We start from the raw sequence: 18,261 nt of genomic DNA on the forward strand, positions 1-18,261 counted from the left end.
GTTTTCTTTCACGCTACCAGGTTGCTTCGATGTAACCTCCAAAAAAAAAAATACACTTAGATTTCCAGTTTTGTTAATGTAGTGTGTGTGTGTATTCGCAAATTTCATTTATGTATGTTCAACATTTTCTTTTAGTGATAGAGTTCAAATTTTACATTAGTTCACCGTTTTGTTTATACATAGGAATATCAGTGTTTTTGTTCTTCTTTTTTTGTGTCTTTTGCAAAGATTTTCTTTTACACGCCACTCGCCCCCATCATCGTTCGCATCTAATCGCAGGCTAATTGTTATCCTAATGCTACTGCTCGCTAACACACTAACGCGCCATTACGCATTATTTTTCCCTAATTTCTTCTTCTTCTTCGCCTAGAGGAATTTTTCGTTTATTAGGAAATAGTCCAAAAAATCACAATGACATTTGTTTGTCCGCGCTGCCTAAATCGTCTTTTTGTTTTCGCCTAAATTTATGTATATATATATAGAATTGTGTGTTTTTGTGTGTATATATATAATTATATATCTTTTTCCTCTTAATTTGTTTAGCGCTGGTTTTGACTCCCGTTTTCCGCTTATTCCCCTCACATTCGGTTTGCTCCCTCTTTCGGCGGCCTGAACTTTTACTTACACGAGAATGGAATTTTGTCACAGGAATTGGATTGATCCGAGACCTTTTCTAAATATCGGATCACCAGTTTGGGTGTGTGTTTTTTAGTTCATCGTGGCTAGTTTGTGCTGCGTTTTCCCAATCTTTGACATACTCATTTCACTAGTGTGAGGAATGATGCGCACCTCCATTGTTTTTAATCGCCTTTTTCTTTACTACCGTTTAGAGATTGGAATATGTTTGCTTAGGTTACGATTTCATGTTGATGCTTGAGCAAAAAATATACATAAGAACATCCATTCAGTGCGCAGGAGCGTAAGGATCTCCAGATTATCTGAGAGGGGAAGAAACAGCGATAAACCGTCATACTGTACGAGATCTCTTGCATGTAAACTTAAATACAGAAAAGGGGCCCAGTTTTCACCACTAACTTTAATTGATACGCTGGTGGTGCTTAATGCTCTCGCGCCTCTTCTGTTAGCTTCCTTTCCACCGCATCCATCATCGGCCTTTCAGATAAATTACATAAGTTAATGTGCATTCTAAGAAGGTTGTACATTTGGCATCTTCATCTTGATCTATCGGTTGGGTAAGGGGACGATAAACCCATGTCCCACAGCTTCACATTCATTCTCCGAAAGTGCATCTAACAATATCCAACCCTACAGAGTGGTTTGCTTTGGCCAGTTTCTTTTTTGTATTTAGTTCGAATTTCCCATTTCGTTTGTGCTCCTATTATCGAACGCTATTTACAAACTTATTAACAAGATATAACGGATCAACTAGCAAATAAAGAGAATTGGGAATGAAAGTGGAAACGGAAGATCAATTTTGCAGCTAGGAATGCATTCTAAGTGCTACTTGTACAAAAGGTTCAGAAAATCAACGAAAAATCAAAACATCTTTAAGCCAAGACGGGGTTTGTTCGTTTCTTGGGGAATGTATAGAAATGAAAAAATTCAACTACTTAATTTGTATAGACCGTCTTACATTATAGGGCGCAGTGACATCATGCCTTCCACTTTACAACTCCGACTCACTCGACTTTTTGGGGACACTATAAACCCACCGTGCCGTTCGAATTGAATCGAAAACAAACAACACCATCCAGTATGCTCGTCGGCTGGACAAACGATGCCATACCTCACTCACTATGTACAATTACGCTAAGTACGAACGGATCCTTCGTAGCTACCTTTTTACTTGCGCTTCCGGATACGAGTGCGTTCTTCGGGACCGCTACCGGCCAAAGCACTGGCTGCCGTGGCAGTTTGCAGTTGCCGTTCGGCGCTCAGCTTGATGCTGTTGAGCAGGTACTTGAACTGCATCACCTGCATCGCGGTCACATTCGGGTCGCTGCAGGCTTCGAGCCACTTTAGGAACTTCTCACCGTGTTCCACTGCTTCGGCAGAGTTGCGGATGTCTGCCACGGCCACGGACGTCACCGGCGTAAGCGTTGATTGGCGCTGGAGGTGGTTTGAGTCTTCCGATGTTTCACTCTTAGCTTCATCCCCGGTTGTGTCGCCCTTGCCATCGAGATGCAGCAATCCATCAGCTCCGTTGTGTTCACCGATCGTCGTACCAATCGGACTGGCGGATCGTCCACGCACAACCATTGACAGTAGCGGCGGTGGTGGCGATGCAGCTACGCTACTAACAGTCGAGCAACGGTCATTGCTGTTACCACTGAACAGAATGTTGTCCAGCGCTTCCTTTGCCTCGACGAGCTCTGCCGACGAACACCGGCGACGTTTCAAAGCACCCGAGCGATGCTTTCTGTCCTTCTCTGGCATCTGTTCCTGATCGGCCTGAACAACACCCTCATCATCCTCATTCACACGCGAGCCGCTCTCGTTACGATCCTCCCGATCTTCCTCCTCACCGTCGTTCTCTTTAAGACCGCTAGTGTCCGCACCGTCGGTGGATGTGGCTTCCACGACAGTAGTGGATGAGCTTAGTTTGCGCTCTTCAGCATCATCAAGAGCCGCTACTTCATCGTCTTCCCGATCTTCAGAAGCGCGTGCCAGCGTCGGTGGCATCATATGTTCCGCACCGTCCCGTGATCCGTGAGCACTCATCGACGAAGAAGCCACCGATGAGGCGGATGAAGGTCGGCTGGGAGAGTTGTGGTGGTATCGGGAACGCCGCTCATCTCCACCATTACCGATTGCGCCCATCCGATCCTTTCCAATGGTGGTGTGATGGTTCGACAGATCCTCCGGCTTCGAATCACCATCGTTTGTACCGCTCATATTGAGATCCATAGGTTCGTTCTTCAGATGAGCGCTCAGATGATGGTTCATATGGTGATGATGATTGTTGTTCAGAGTGTCGACTGCGTTTGCCGACGAACCCTTGGTCAGCTGCGAGTACAGGATGTTTTCGTAGGCCGCCGTCAGGGACGCTGCGGTTGCTGCTGCTCCACCACCATTACCTTTCTGCCCCGCAGGGCTGTTGTTCTGGTTCTGCTGGCTTAGCGAGTTGTTGTTGTTGTGGTGATGTAAAGCAGCTGCGATTGCTGCTTGCTGGGCGGCCTGCTGCTGCTGTTGTTCGCGCAGATGTTGTTTACTGTCCGATGCGGGCGTTCCCGGTCCAGCACCTCCAGCGGTTCCACCAGGCATTAGTGAAGCGCCGAACGTTTTGTACCACTGCCAGAACCAGGACGAGTTCTTAGTGTCTTCGGGGGTAAGCGACGGGGCCGATGAGGGTGGCGTGGGTTGCGGGGTGCTGACGAGCGGTGGACCAACAAGCGGCGGTGGCGGTGTATGCGGAGTGTGTGCTGTCGGAGGAAGCGTAGTCTGGGCGTGATTCGGGGATCCAGCACCGACCGTTACGGATGTGAGACCCATCGGAGGTGGCGGCGTCGGCGGACTGTGGCTGGCTGCGCGGGGTAACGCCGTGTAGAGATTGTTCAGTCCGAGCATCGCCTGCTGCGACTTGAGCCAGTACCAGAGCGCATCGTCGACGGGGGCGGCATTCGAGTCACGACCTACGGAAGCATTGGTAGTGGTTGTAGTGGGTGTACTAGTGGCGGGATTGCTAGATTGGTTACTGGATTTTCTATACTGCTCAGACAGATTAGATAGCCCAGCAGCGTGAGACTGTTGGTGAAGCATACCGTTACCGAGGAGCTCGCCGGACGAGCTTTTCTGCTGCTGTAGCTTGGCCAGATTGCGCACCGTGAGTGAAGGTACGGTCGAATTGCCACCCGACGACGACACCGACTTGTCCGTATTGTTTCCGGGTCCTGAGCCGCCACCTGCTCCTCCGCCTCCTCCAACTCCTCCTCCAGCACCATTGCCATTGTCCTGCAGGTTGCTACCCCGACCGGTTCCTGCACCTACGCCGGAACCGTTGTTATTTGCCGCCGAGCTTCCGGAACCCTTGGGACGAACGTTACGCAGGGACTGTGCGGCAGCAGCAGCAGCTGCCGCCGTATTAAGCCCACCGGCCAAACTGGACATAGTCGCCAGGTTGTGGTTGTTGTTGAGCTGTGCGATCAGGTTCAGATTGGTAGCGATATCGTTGAAGCTTAGTGCCAGCGGACTCTGGCCCAACCCGGACATGCCCGACAGGTGGCTGAGGCTCGTTAGCGGACTGATGGCCGCCATCGACAGGTGATGATCGGACTTGGTTGGATCTCCGCCGTGGTGATGGTGTTTGCTGAGATCCGCACCGTACGCCTTCGATTTGCTGAGGGCCGAAATTTCGGCCGCTGTCTTTGCAAATTGACTGAAGTCAGCTGCCGATGCACCGGCCAACCCGTTCATGATAATATCCCCACCGGACACACCGAGTGGTCCATTTTTGTCGACACCACCGCCAGCACCGCCTCCTCCGCCGGACAGATCGAGCCCGTTCAGAGATCCACGAGCTGCGGCCGCTACCTTGTAGAAGCTGTCGTCGTACTTGAGCTTGCCATTCCCACCGAACATGGCCGATTCGAGCTTCAGCCGCTTCTCGGGCGGTCCACTGAACAGCTCGGCAGCAGCGGCCGCTGTTAGGGCGGCTGCCGTCGCTTCGTTGCTGAGCTTTTCCGCGTTTTCCACCGACTGGCGTGACATGTAGCGTAGCTTCTCTTCGTTCTTGCACCAGCCACGTAGCGTCGACTCCGGTACGCCGATGTCCCGCGCCACCGACGCCTTCGACTCGCCATCGTGGATCCGCTGGATAGCGTCGATTTTATCCGTCGCCGTGAGGTGACGGAGCGGGCGTTTGCCCTTCGTCGCTGTTGCCATCATCATCATCAGAAGCGATTCTGAAAGTAGGGAATGCAAGAACATGGAAGAGTTGGATTAATTTAGATGAAAAGATATATAGCAGATTTGTAGCAAAGATAAATTCTGAGAGCATATTATCTCTAAGCGTCCGTGGATAGCTAAAACCAAAGATGCCCAGGAACTCACATGAACAACATTATGGGGAATATTTGCACGTAATAAAACATAAAACACCTCACTCCGTTTTGCAGAATGTCCCTCATGAGGAGACATTTTGCTCCTTACCATTAACGGGTAGTACATGCACGCGGGCCGATTCAGCCAATGGTGTACGAAATCTACGCATCCTCAAATCTCTCCAACCACTACGCTCTTCTGGTAGTACTTGCGTGAGTGTGTGCATCAACGCACAATTAGGATGGATATGCAAATCGGGAACCAATAACGGTTACGCACCACAGCCAGCGCTTTATATCTTTGTGGACATCTCGCAAAAGAGTTAGGTGAGCTTCAATGCGTACATTCCACCAAGCGTGTATACAGCATGTGTATCCCCCAAAGATACACACGCACCAACAGCACGTGTCTTTATATGGTACCGCCCTCCGGAAAAAAGGAGGAAAAATCCAACAGAACCTAATAGAGAAAAACGGGAAATTTTCCCCATTTTGGTGGGTGCTGATGAACTGACCGCTTTTCTTTTTCTGACCATTTTTCCCCAAGCTCGTCTGTGCCAAGGATTGCTCCCCTACTGTGGGTCTGGAGGTCAGCGACTGCAGCTATAGCGTGACTGCTTACACTAGAGGCGGACGTTGGGTTTTGTTTGTTTGCTGGTGCATTTGTGATGATGCGCGCGTCTCAAACGCTAACCTGCTCCCCAAAGCTGCTGCTGCTGACCAATCGAGATGGGTCTCGCCGCTTCCCATGTGGACACACTCGTGGTATCTCGCTTGCGAACGGAAGTTTGTTGTCTCGTTCCACTTTACGGGATCACAACTCTGCTCCCTTCAGCTAATGCCACTCACAAAAAGGAACATTGAGACTTTGCACGTCACTCTGGCTGGAACTTGGAACTCACGCATCCCCGTGCCTGTTACCGAAAAAGGGGAAACAACATTCCAGTGTTTGCACGGTGAGCTACGCATTCATTCATAAATCGGCGTCACTCACGAGCGCAAAAGGCGAGTTCCGGTTCGCCACTCTCTCGATTGCTCTCGATTAATTTAATGGAACTCTTTCTCCCTGGCCGATGATTTCATCCCTCGTTTTGCAACCCTCTAACCCTGTTTTTCCCCTTCCGCGCTGTCTCGTCCATGTTTTGTGATGTTTACAAATTTTCCGCACATAAAGCGACCACACATACACAAGCCACGTACCTATATACAACGGCTAGCATGCTGTAGGCACCCACTACAACAACTGCGCTCGAATGCATCCAGCTGCTAATAATGCTGAGATGCAGATGCAGTTGAGTGCGATTGTCCCTTTTGCACCCTTGCTGGTTGCAAAAGGCTTTATTTGCAAATTTTTGTTTACTCTTTCTTTCTTTTTAAGAACGAGAAAACAAAAAAAAGTAACAGTGCACTACATACAAGAAAATTTAGCTGCATGTGTTTGTGTGGGGAAAATTTTAAAATGCTGACCGTTCGTAGGGAACGGTTGTCTAATTTTTTTTTCTGACACAAACCCGAAACTGAATCGAATCAAATGAAAATATAGGAAAAGTGCCCTCATGCGCATCTACCGGCCACGTGTATTTACGAATCGGGATGTGTGTGTGTGTGTGTGTTTGTGCCACACTATTTTCCAGAAAGGTCATATAGTTTTGGTTAGAAGGAGAAGTTTTGCATAGAGATGCATTGTATGGATGGCGGGTTGTTTTTTTTTCTCTTTCCGTTACACTCTTTTGTATACAGCAAGTATCTCAATGCCTCGCACCACATCCACCAAGCAAAAGCAGCTAAAAGGGAGATTGTCTATTGTTGTGTTAAGGTGCGAAAAAATTGAACAAAGGGCATGGGATGCGCATCGTGGAGGGACATTGAAGAAGCAGGGCACATCTTTGCAATTGCAATTTTTATGTAATACGCTTTTTTCCTCGCTTCATTGTGGAAAGTGCAAGGATCGCTCTCTGGTCTGTCCTATTTTTATTCTGTCTGGCCGAGGTCGAGGTGCATTGTGTGGTTGTGTTGTTGTGTCTGTTTTTTTGCTTTTCTTTTTCTTCTTCTTTTCACTCTGAATCTTCCCAATGACCCCCCTATAGTAACACCCGGACTCGTTTCATCCTGCCGACGCCACACACAGGCGTGCTAGCGCATTATGCTACTATTAAGTATGCTCCGCACGTTTTCCTTCAACACAAGTAGTGGGGTGCAGTGTGTGGGATGCGGTCGGGAAAATGTTCATCACATCTAAAGAAGGAAGGGGATGAAAAAAGCATCCCTTCCAACCTCCTCATTCAAGGGATGAAAAAAGAAAGCTCAACACCCGAAGCGTCTTCTGACTCCTTTTGCTGACCATGACAGTGAGGAAAAATTCACTTTTCCTCGCATTAATTCATATAAACAAACCCGAGTCATACACACAGACACACACAGACACTATCATAGAGTTGAACTACTTTGTCCTAGAGCCAGCAACTAATGCAGGAGGAAGCAGGCAACACACACACACAAAAACTTTTACTTTCGTTACTGAAATTTATTGTTCTGTGGGCGCGGTGGGGGTTGGGCGCACTACCCCATTCATTCTTTTTCCAACCGTTTTCCATTCTCCTTTTGCTGGTGCCGAGTCGGGGCCGACTGTGCAGTTAAAGGAATGGATTTTTATTTTGCTCAACGTGTACGGGTTGTTTGGTTCGTTTTGTTCTATTTTCACATTTCCCTGTCTTTGCCCTGGTGGGAGTAAAAGTGAAAGTATCACACGATAGAGAAGTGTTGGTATCGTTCGTTACAATTATTTCGTTTCTTTTTTTTGCTCTTGCCAGCGTGTTATGGGGATGTTTTCCCCACGCTGAACAGGTAGTTGCTGCTTGCAATATATCGTTATCATGCGCCAAGAGGATGCAATATCTTCTGTTGCAGCAAGAAACATACAGAAAGATTTAAAATTGCCCATTCTTTTTTTCGAATTAATATGCAATTTTTGCAACAGACCTTTAATGCAACACTTCACTTGCAGCTTCTTGTATGTATCTTGGCCCATCAATTCATTGGAGCCTTGCCTTGTTTGCATATTATCATCACATTATCTCGTGCTCGATCCTGATTTAATAAGCTTCAAGCACCGTCAGACAAGACACCCGAGACAATAATGCTACATGTGAAACGATCGAAAAAGCGCGTTAATTGTTACGCACCAGCTTATTAGCACGCACAACGAGAAGCGGAATCCCTTAAGAATCCCTCCCCAAGGCCCTTTTCCAATCTTTGCATGCAAAACACAGAACATGAGAAGGAAAGAAAAAAAAACCCAAGAAAAATTCCATGCTTGGTTGCGTGTTTGGGAGACTTTCACTTCGTCTGTATCTCCTCTTCAGGAATCTCGCTCCAACCTCCAGACCAAAAACATCATCCCGGACGTTTAATTCTTTCTTGGAAAAGGATACCGTAGGAAAAGAAAAAAAAACCCGGGGTGGCGGAAAACATCCTTTCGTATTTAACCATCCAACACAGACAAACGTATAGCGACGGCGGGACCATCAACAAATGGTTTTAGCTGGCCAATATACTTTGGGAGGAAAAATTCAATGAAACACAGAAGGGAAAAAAAAACTTTCCTTTTGCTCCAGACAGGAAGTGTGTGTGTATTCGTGTCTGTGTGGGCTGGGTGTAAGTGGCTTCGATCTCGTCTATAGTAGTTATGTAGTGGATGAGGCTACTATAAGCCGTTGTCTGGATTTGTCCGAAAACAGCTGAAGGAACCTAACCCGACAACCGCACCAGTCTCCTACAAATACACAAACCTGCTCTTGCTCTACTACGTCCACTTGAGGTTGGTTATTTTTCCCGGGAAAACAGAAGGTTGAAGTAGCAGCAACAGTAGTGTTAGTAGCGGCAGTATCATCCGATAAAAGTTATGTGTATTTTTTACGATTTGATTTATTTATGGTTCTACTCTTTATGTTTCCTTTTCATGGTCTCCGGACTCCCGTTCCTGCCGATGGGTTCGGATCGTTTGTCCTGCCTGCTCTGACTGTTCGCTGTTTGGTGAAGTTTTGTTTTCGTTCTGTCTCGACTTTCCACCCTTCACTCGGCGAAGCGTTGTTCACCGGGTGGCTTGGTTTGTGTTTTGATACACGCTACTACCACTGCCACTACAGACGATGCAGTTGATGGAGGAACTGTCAAGGGCTGTTGGGACAGTTGCACGTCTGCGTCGGGCTGATGTTGTTCTTGCTCTCTGGTGTGAACTCTGCCGCCTGTCTTTAGTCTTTCCACCGCAACATATCCACCAGCAATCGTACCGAGAGCATCATCATCATCATAATCATCGTCCCTAAGCGTTTTAACAACATAACATCGATTTTGCCCACCTACATGCCGCCCGCCGGTTGATGAGCAGGGTACATGTGGAGAGCGAGCATTGAGCGAGCGCATTATTGTGCACGAACTTCCGTACGGCTGAAAGGCAACATAATAACACATAACTAACCTATTCCCACACACCCACACCTTGGAGCAGCCGTCACCCAACCCACCCACACACAGCTCATTCGGCATTTGCTTTGCTCTAGCATAAACTGTCAGTCGACGCCGGCACTCTCGTTCTCGATGGTGCATGCAACAGGTTGGCAGTTAATTATATTTTTCTCCTCATGCTTTTATGCTTTTCCAACACAAAACTCACACACCGCTTCGGTTCGGTTCGTACATTGTGTAAATCATAAATGAATTGATTTGTATTTGTTGCTGCCAGGTAGAATTACTTGTCTCATCTTACTTTTCTAAAATAGTCGATTTTCTGCAAACGTGCACATTTCTGACGTCTGTTGCAGTTCTGTTTCATGCAGTACAGGGGATATATGAATATCAATTAGATTAGCGCGCGAAGGGATTACAGAGCCGGAACATATAAATAATGATACCAGTTTAGAATGGAGTATATTCAAACTAGAATATTAGACAATAGTAATATAATAAATATTAATATTGACATTATATTTTTAAATCACTTGAAAAAAAGACTTCATTGAAGATAGATCAATTTATTTGAAATCGAATTCGAGTCTCAATTGGCCCGAAAATGTTTTTGACGACGTATGAGTCTTTTGAAGTCCGCTTACTGCATTACTTATTATCTTTAAGTTGTAAGTGGTTGGTATATTAAAAGACCGACTGATGTATTTTTTTAACTTTTCCGAATTATCAAAAAACATTCCAATGCCTAATTGCTATACATTTTATCAGTTAAAAAATTGATTTGCATAAATATGCATTCCACTGACTCCACTCGCTGGAATGTGTTGCAGACCTCCAAAGCTCTTTTGCGTTCGGGAAAATGGTCAGTAGCGTTCACCTTGCAAAAACGCTGGCTTCGGCGGGCTAAACCGATACCGCCCGGCCGTGTGTCAAACGATGCGTTTGGCGTATTTTCATAATTGACTTAATTTCTTCGGCTGCCGCACTTTGACGCATTGATTAGGCCCTTCAACATCGAAGGATCCTAATGATGCGACCGAGAAGCAGCAACCAAAACACAGTGTAGCAAAATCGACAAGTTCCATACCGTGGTCTACGCCCGGAGGACATTATTCCCAACCACAGAGAGCCATTTTCGTCGAGCGTCGAAAAACGGTAAATTTCGCCAACACGCAAATTGAAAGTCTCTGGTCCATTCGTCCGTTCTGCAGACTCGAGACGAAGGTCAATCCGTACCGAAGTAATAAAGATCGCGATCGAGTCTGATATGGATGCAAAAAAGTGAGTGAGATAAAGAGCTTCAACAAGAAAAAAAAAATCCGCGAGGAAAGTCCTTCGCAGAGATAGCAGACAATAAGGGGAAATCGCACGTGGAGTATTAGGCCTTCGATCCACCAAAAGCAAAAAAAAATCCCTTTTCTACTAAAGCCATCTTAATTAGAAGAGGCTCACGTTTCTGCGAAATTCTCGGCCTATTCAACCAGGCCTAATATTTTTCACTCTTCAAAACACCGTCTAATTCGGCTGCATCTCGTGCGTTTAGACCGGTCGCCAACCGCACAAGAAGGAGCGAATACGAAAAGAGGCCAACATAATTGACCACTGGCCTGATGGCAGCAGTCCGAGTTTTTTTGGGGTCTGTGTGTTAGGAGACTTTAAGGGTTGTTGTTTTTTTTTTTGTTTGCTGTTGCTGGGCGTTGGTACGAATCAATCGATCCCTTGAAGCAATCCGAAAGGAACATAATAACGGTTGTTGGTGTTTTTTTGTTGTTGTTGTTTTGCAGTGCCTCTGTTCCATTCCTTCCCATTTCTCTTGTCGATAATAGTAGACGCGTTGGACCGCTATTTAGCGAAATGCAAAAATGCATTTAAAACACATATCAAACGAGGGATATCTTCGCAACCCCGTTAGAGGAGACAAAGCGAGATCCCTTTTTTTTGGTGGAGAGAAAAAATGGTCTAATAAATTGTTAAATTAACATTTTACTGTTTTCTCTTTGGGATATTCCGCTGGGCCTACATTCTGTCGGGCGTTAGGTTGGACCTAACCAATAAAAAAATGTATATGCATGCATTCACGATTCGCGATTCCTAAAAACAGACGCGAAAACGGGAACCGCACAGTCGCGCAAAATACAGGTTTGCACCGTCCGGTGCGAAAGGACGACAGACCCCTTCATTTCGGGCTGGAAACAGGGCAATAGAAGCCCTGTTTTCCACCTTGCGTGTTTTATTATAATACCTCTCTATGCACGTTTGTGTGTGTGCTTTGGTGGCGCGAAAGCAAAATTGTCGTTTTCTAACGGCTTTTTAGGGCAAGGACCGGAGAGGACAACACGATCCCAAGACACAATCACACGTCTCGCGGTTTTCGTGCCGTAGCGAGCAAGAAAAGCTCAGACTCACGCTGCCCAGCGACAAACAGACACATTAAACACCCCTGTTTTTTGTTGGTGTCCTTCTTGTGTTTCGCGAAGCCAGTCCAGTGTCCGGACTGAGCGTTCTACACACGCGGACCAAGAACACCGGGATAATCGACTTCCGCCATTCGCTGCCACGGTTGTGTGTGCGTCACACTTACTTTGCACCATTGTCGCCGACCCCCTTTGCACAGGAAAAGGACCCACGCGATGTCCATCCGGTTTGGTGCCACTATCGTCGCGGCGCCCTAAAGGGTGTGCGTGCAAATGGGTCCCCGTGTCGCCGTGTATGTGCAGAATGTTTCCCCCTTTTTTTGAACCTAGCGAGAGGAAGTTTTCTGAAGGAAAAGTGGGCAAAAGGTGCATAATTTTGAATTCCAAGCTGAGCTGTGGGACAGCCAAATGCAGACGTTAGGTTGGGGGATTTTTTTTGCTTCACTTGCTTGCTGCTAAGCCTCGAACAACAGCCACTTCGTGCGCTTTAGGGTAGCAGGTTGGTGTAGTAAAAAACCGCTTGAAATCATCAAGAGTTGGAAGAAGCGGGGCCTAATAATTGCAAGTAGAAAAAAAGGTGGCATGTGCATGTACATGAAACGAAACCTTTTTTTCGCTGGACGTTTGTGAGCTTTGTTGTAAGTTTTGAGGATATTCTTGTTGTTTTCCAACAGTCCTTTGTGACGCGATATTCCTTCATCATTAGCTAATTTATTAAGAAATACCTCCCGAAACAGATGTCAAGTTGTGTCTGGTTTTCTCGCTCAATAGAAAACTTCCTATTAAATCGATTTATTTCCACGTTCGACCAGACATACTGAGCTACATTCCTCAACAAATCAATAGCACATAAAAAAACTAAAGCAAGTGACAAGAATTTTCTTCCGTAACTCCGAAAGCACCGTGTCCATTCGAAAAAAAAAAACACTTTCTTAATCGAACAGAATAAGCAAAAAAAGAGCCCCAACAAAGGTACAGATGCGTTAACGAATACACTTACACCCACACACATCACACATCGCGAAAAATAGGTGGGAGAAAATGTCGTGCAAAAAAGGACATGCCGCACTAAAACAAAAAAGCCTATCGCAAAATGGCCACCGGACAGTTGCGAGGATGTTTTGCTACCAAAGCCTAAAACCGTGCTGTTGGTGATGGTGTCCGGAGTATGAGCAGCAAGCAAAGAGGCTAGTTTGCGACCAAGGGTAGAAATCTTGAAGCGCTTTAGAAGGTAAAGCCTTGAATGTTTTTGGGGAGGAAAAAAAATCAGAGAAAGTAGCCAAAAAAATATTACGCTACACACTCCACAGCTCACAGCTCCCTGCTTAGCCTTCCCATCTGTGCTAGACGAACGTCCCAAAAGTCTTCACTATTTCGCCGCCCACCCAGCCACTCTCGCTTCCACTTGCTTCCCTCTTAGTAATTTGGTCAACTGTGCGCATTACACAGAAGCGTTGGAGACCGAGGGAAGAACGGAGACGGACAGGGAACTAGCAGAAGTAAAATAGCACTAGAAGTACGCGATGTCCTGCCAAGAGCGCGAACGGTTGAAGGGGAGCTAAGAAAACAAAAAAAAAGCCATCGCCCAGCGCAGGAAGACGGGGTAGAGCTCGTGAAGAAAGAGTGAGACGCGAAAAGAAAACCTATCGGAAAACTCAGCACACACACACACATACATGCACGAGTGGTGGACACGTCTCTGCGTCAGCTCCCCCTTGTTTTCTTGTCTCCCATCCACAAATCGTCCCTCCGACACGCTAGCAGCGACTTATGGTGGCAAGATTCCGCAGTTCTCCTAGACCTTCCTACCTGCCCTGCCCTGCCTCCAGACCTTCCTTTCACGTCCCTTTTCTTTCGCAGCATCCATCCGCTTGGTGGAGGTGAAGATTCGAGGGTGAGGACCCACCGGAGGATGGGGAGAGGTTAGTCGGCCGCGAAAAAAAGGACCGTTCCGTTTTTCTCTCGAATGTCCTTTCGCGTGCAGAGCCGGATGGCAGAAAAAAAAAAACAGAGGGAGTGTATGTGCGAGAGATGAGGAGGGTGATGTGTTTTGGATTTTTGTGCAGTGGCGTCCATTTTTCGCTGCACCGTCTCCTTCTTCCATCTTGCTTCCTTCAACCGAATGTGTGGTACGTGGCTGCCCGGGGTCCTCGCATTTTCTTTTTCGGTTCTATTTATTTTTCCTCGTGTTTTTCTTTTTTTTGCGCGGTGCGGTTGCTTCTTGATGACTCCCATCCAATTCCTGACCACCACACCGTGGATTTTTCTTCAGAACTAAGATGGCGCAGGTGGTAGCGGGAGGCATGGCAACGGGAGTAGTGAGGCCTGCCTTTTTCTGTTAGCCGCTACTAAAAGGGAAGGATAAGAGTTTTCGGACATCCGATCCGCGAGTGAGAGCGTGCCTGGATTAAACTGGGCACTCCTCTCCTCAGTTTCTTCCTCCACCTCGCGTCCTTGGCTAGCCGTGTGTCCTGACGTCGATTTTCTTTGCTGTGTTCGTGCATCCGCCATTATCACGCGGTTGCCACCGTCAAAAACATCGCCGAGGACGTGGCGTGTCTTGTCGAGCCCCGTGTACATGCTGCTGCTGCAGTCGACAGTTCCAAGAACTACCCCTAAGGGCCGGTAAGCTTCCAGACTTCACGCAGCCATTCGCGGACATCCAACCAAACGTCGAAGGGGACCCGAAAGTCCCTCCAACGAAAAAAAAAGGAGAACAACACCGTCGACTACAACAAGACAAAAACATAAATGTACCCCCGGTGCGCATTACGAGATTTCAGCGATTGCCTGCCGCCCCGGCCCTGTTCTCCGCCCCCGTAGCCCACCCTACCGACTACTGTGGCTCGAGAGTTTCGCGTCTCGGGTCTATTTTCGGTTTCTTTTTTGCTTCTCCAGTTCGTTGGTGGTGTTGACCGGCCATAATAAATGCACCACCACCACCACCACCGCCTTCATCACCCCGGCGATGCGTCATTTTCGCAGGAACAAGGGGACAGGATAATACAGAGCAAAAAAAAAAAAACGAAACTCAAGACGAAATGAAACAAGCAAAAACTCCGTGTCTTGGGGTACAAAAAGTCGTTGAGCGAGAGCAAAAAAAAAGCAAGGCAACCGTCAACTCCCGTCACAAATTAGGTAGCCGCGCGTATGTGTGTCAGAGCGCAGGGAATTTATTCCCTTTATCCGCTGCGCTTTTGGAACTACCCCGCACGCACCACTGCCACCACACCACTGTACACACCCCCTGGAAAAAGGTGCACAGTTGTGTTTTTGGGCTGAGATGAGGATGTCATTTCGTTTGTCTTCGCATCTCCTCCAAGCGGCTAATCGATCGCACCGGTCTGTTTGGGGCAACGGCAATGCGAATACGCGACTTGACGACATAAGGGGACAAGGGCTTTCAGCTCTTACTCCTACCACAAAATTAGTGCCTGGGCTGTGTGCTGTGCACCGTGGGTGAACATTCTTTTCGAGGTTCGAAATTTTCCACGATTAATTAGAGGCCAGAGTTCATTGACCCGGCAAGCCTACCGTACCGACCTACGGAGAAATTTGACCAACAAATTTAGCCTCCAGCCCACACCCGGGCCGGGTTCGGTTGGTCCTTCTTGTTGTGAGTTAACTTATCTTCTTGAAAGCAATGCCTTGGAGTTTGGTGTGAGTGTGCGCCGCTTTTTTGTGAGTGGACACGTTTCTGTTGGTATTTGTCCTCGATGGACGAGCGCGAAGAAGTGTAAGCGTTCTCAGATTTTGCCAGACAAATAGATGACCTAAGGTTTTTTTTTTTGGGTAAAAGCTGATGCCCATCTGATCATCACTAGTGAAAAAATCGAGAGCCTTAGGATGTAATGTCAACATTGCTTTTTTGTCGTAAGTCTCTTATTTTAATACGGTCTAAAGTCGTCTCGGTCATACGATTTGATGCCTAGGCCGAACGGATGATCAGAGGTTCAGATTCGAACTTCTCAAGGACTTTTGCGATGCCGGTTGCTAACACGAAAGCACCAGCAACAAATCCCATCTGGACTCTCCCTATTCATAGGACACAACTATCTAACTACGGGCAAAGAAAATCGCGGAATGCAGAAATGCCTTCCTGAGGCTGTGTTCCAAGGAGAACATCTGATTTAATCGTTCAATCCATTTAAATTGGAAATCCCAACTCGCGCCGTGAATAACATGGTTCAGGTGAATTGTTTGGATGTGTTTGTGGACAACCCATCTGTTGATTCCGTTCCAGGGAATTTAAAGTCCCGCGTGTTAATCCGGGACTACCTAGCCATGAATGGTGTGTTTGCTTTCGAATGATCCTGTTAAAAAGACCCCACTGTTTTATCATACTCCCCCTTCCATACTCCTTCCATATCAACACCTTTCATTATCAATATGATAAGTAAACTTACGTGCACTTGGCGTTGCCGGCGACGTCCTCGACGATGGTGAGGCGGCACTCGTTTCCCGGAATCTCCTAATTTTACCGAACGTAATTAACCTTTCGGTTGCCAGGGAGGTGGAGGAAGTGTTGCTGCTGCTGGTGAGCGTCGTCGCGGTGAGTTGCCGCTGGTCGTCGGGCTGCTGCAGACGGTGGCGTTGCCTTTGCCGGTGATGATGAGGGGGATGTGGCGGCGGCTGGCGGTTACGGGCCAGTACGAAGCCGGCACCCTCGTGCTGCAGCCCGTGGACACTGCCGGTGGCGCTAGTTACCTCCACCGTTCCTGGCCGATACTGACCCCGGCACGGGTCGGTTCAGAACTTAACTTACACGCACACCACACACACGCAAAGACGGGCGATCACAAAAGCGATTCGCGCGTACAATTACTTGATCACTTCTTCTTATATTAGTTGCTTTGCTACTAACACGCTACTTGCATGCTTCAGGACCGCTTAACATTGCGCTCCGGCAAGTACACACACCCGCACGCACGTTAAACACTGCTAAAACTCCTCAGGACTTCCTTGATGAACACTTTTGCTGGACACTAGTAGGACTTATTCCACAACTGTAGTCACAGCTCACAGTACGAAACACTGTTGAACTCACTTTACAGCTGAGCTGTGTGTAGTATCTTCAGTCCGTTCGCAGGAACAATCCTACCCACACGCATTCACTTCGCTCCGGGCGTAATCTATCGCATTGCGTTCACACGGCGCGCGATCCTCATTTACACCGCGAAAGTCACCCATATACTCAAGCAGCAGAACGCACCTTTTGGAGGCAAGAAAGATCGCCGAACATATGACACTTACACTACCACTTCTACACACAGTTGGTGCCGGGTACGCGCGCGTATCTAATCATACAACACACGGCAGGAGTACGCGTTCGTTTGTGCTATCGAACCCTGTGATGATGGACATGCGGACAATACATTCGCACTCATGCTATTATGCGTCCAACCGTTTGTGACGTTTCGGTTTGATGAAAAGTTTTGGACAGGAAGAAAATGACGCTCATAAGCTATTCCCAACGGGCGGTGTTGAGCATGTATTGTGTTGGATCCTCGCTGCTGATGTTGGAATGAGTTTCGCCGGTTGGATAGCGAACGTTCGCCATGCGGGTCACACCACCACAGTACACAAGTTGCAGATCGGTCGTACTGACTGCTTCACACTAAAGCGCCCATAATGAACAAGAAGACGAGATCGCGCTCGGACACAAGAAGAACGCCGATAACGAAAAACGCGGGTGCATTATTGCTTTCTTGGGGGTGTGTGTGTGTATGCGCGGTTTTTTGACAACGTCGTCACTGTGTCTTATGTGAGTTTTACTTGATGCCTTTTACATCGCGGCTCACTCGGCTTTTTATTTGTAAATCCACAAAAGAATTGCCTTTTATGCAATAGGATTCCTTTTTCACTTATTTGCCTTGCTACACGTTCACTTGATTGCATGTACTATTCTGTTTTTCACACGGCAAGTCACACGGATTTTTCGATTTATTTCGCCACCAAATTACGATTAGCGACAAATGCAGTGTCACCACAGGTGGCATTTAATTTTCGCTGGATTACTTTTCACGTACTGCGTTTCACGGGACTTTCGATACACCAAACTGTCCCGAGCAGGATGCAATAGCCCCACCAGCGGCAGAGTGTTTTTGTGGCGCGTTTTTAGCAGCAGCGGAGCGCGAAGAATACACACCGTTCGCCTCGCACGCGTAAAATAAAATTGAAATTGGCGTGCCAGTGATGTTGTGCCGTTGGCCCGTTTTACGCGTCCCGAGATGACCCGAAGCTGTGCGGCTCGCTGACTCGTAAGCCGAAGCTGTCGCGCTCTCCCTCTTGGCGAACGGGAGCGAGAACGGGACAGAGTAGCCGCGACCTGTGCGCTGCACTCTTCGCACCCGCAGAGCGGCACACGCATCGTTGGAGGATAA

General features: G+C 47.6%; 2 protein-coding genes across 3 annotated transcripts in view; one reads left to right on the plus strand and one right to left on the minus strand.

The window, feature by feature from the left end:
* Positions 1-18,261, plus strand: part of LOC118504989 (coiled-coil domain-containing protein lobo) — a 150,592-nt gene that overhangs the window by 1,250 nt on the left and 131,081 nt on the right. The window lies entirely within an intron of this gene.
* Positions 62-18,070, minus strand: LOC118504988 (protein distal antenna). 2 transcript variants are annotated; one of them, XM_036040157.1, is made up of 3 exons: positions 16,285-18,068; positions 3,723-4,862; positions 62-3,593 (listed from the first exon to the last, which is right to left on the minus strand). In XM_036040157.1, the coding sequence occupies exons 2-3, from the start codon at positions 4,849-4,851 to the stop codon at positions 1,804-1,806; spliced, it is 2,919 nt and encodes a 972-aa protein (XP_035896050.1). In that variant the 5' UTR covers positions 4,852-4,862; positions 16,285-18,068; the 3' UTR covers positions 62-1,803. The 2 variants fall into 2 exon arrangements, with proteins under 2 accessions (XP_035896050.1, XP_035896049.1); XM_036040156.1 differs by having other exon boundaries at positions 62-4,862; positions 16,285-18,070.

This window comes from Anopheles stephensi, chromosome 2 (genome assembly GCF_013141755.1).
Source record: "Anopheles stephensi strain Indian chromosome 2, UCI_ANSTEP_V1.0, whole genome shotgun sequence".
NCBI classification, from domain to species: domain Eukaryota; kingdom Metazoa; phylum Arthropoda; class Insecta; order Diptera; family Culicidae; genus Anopheles; species Anopheles stephensi.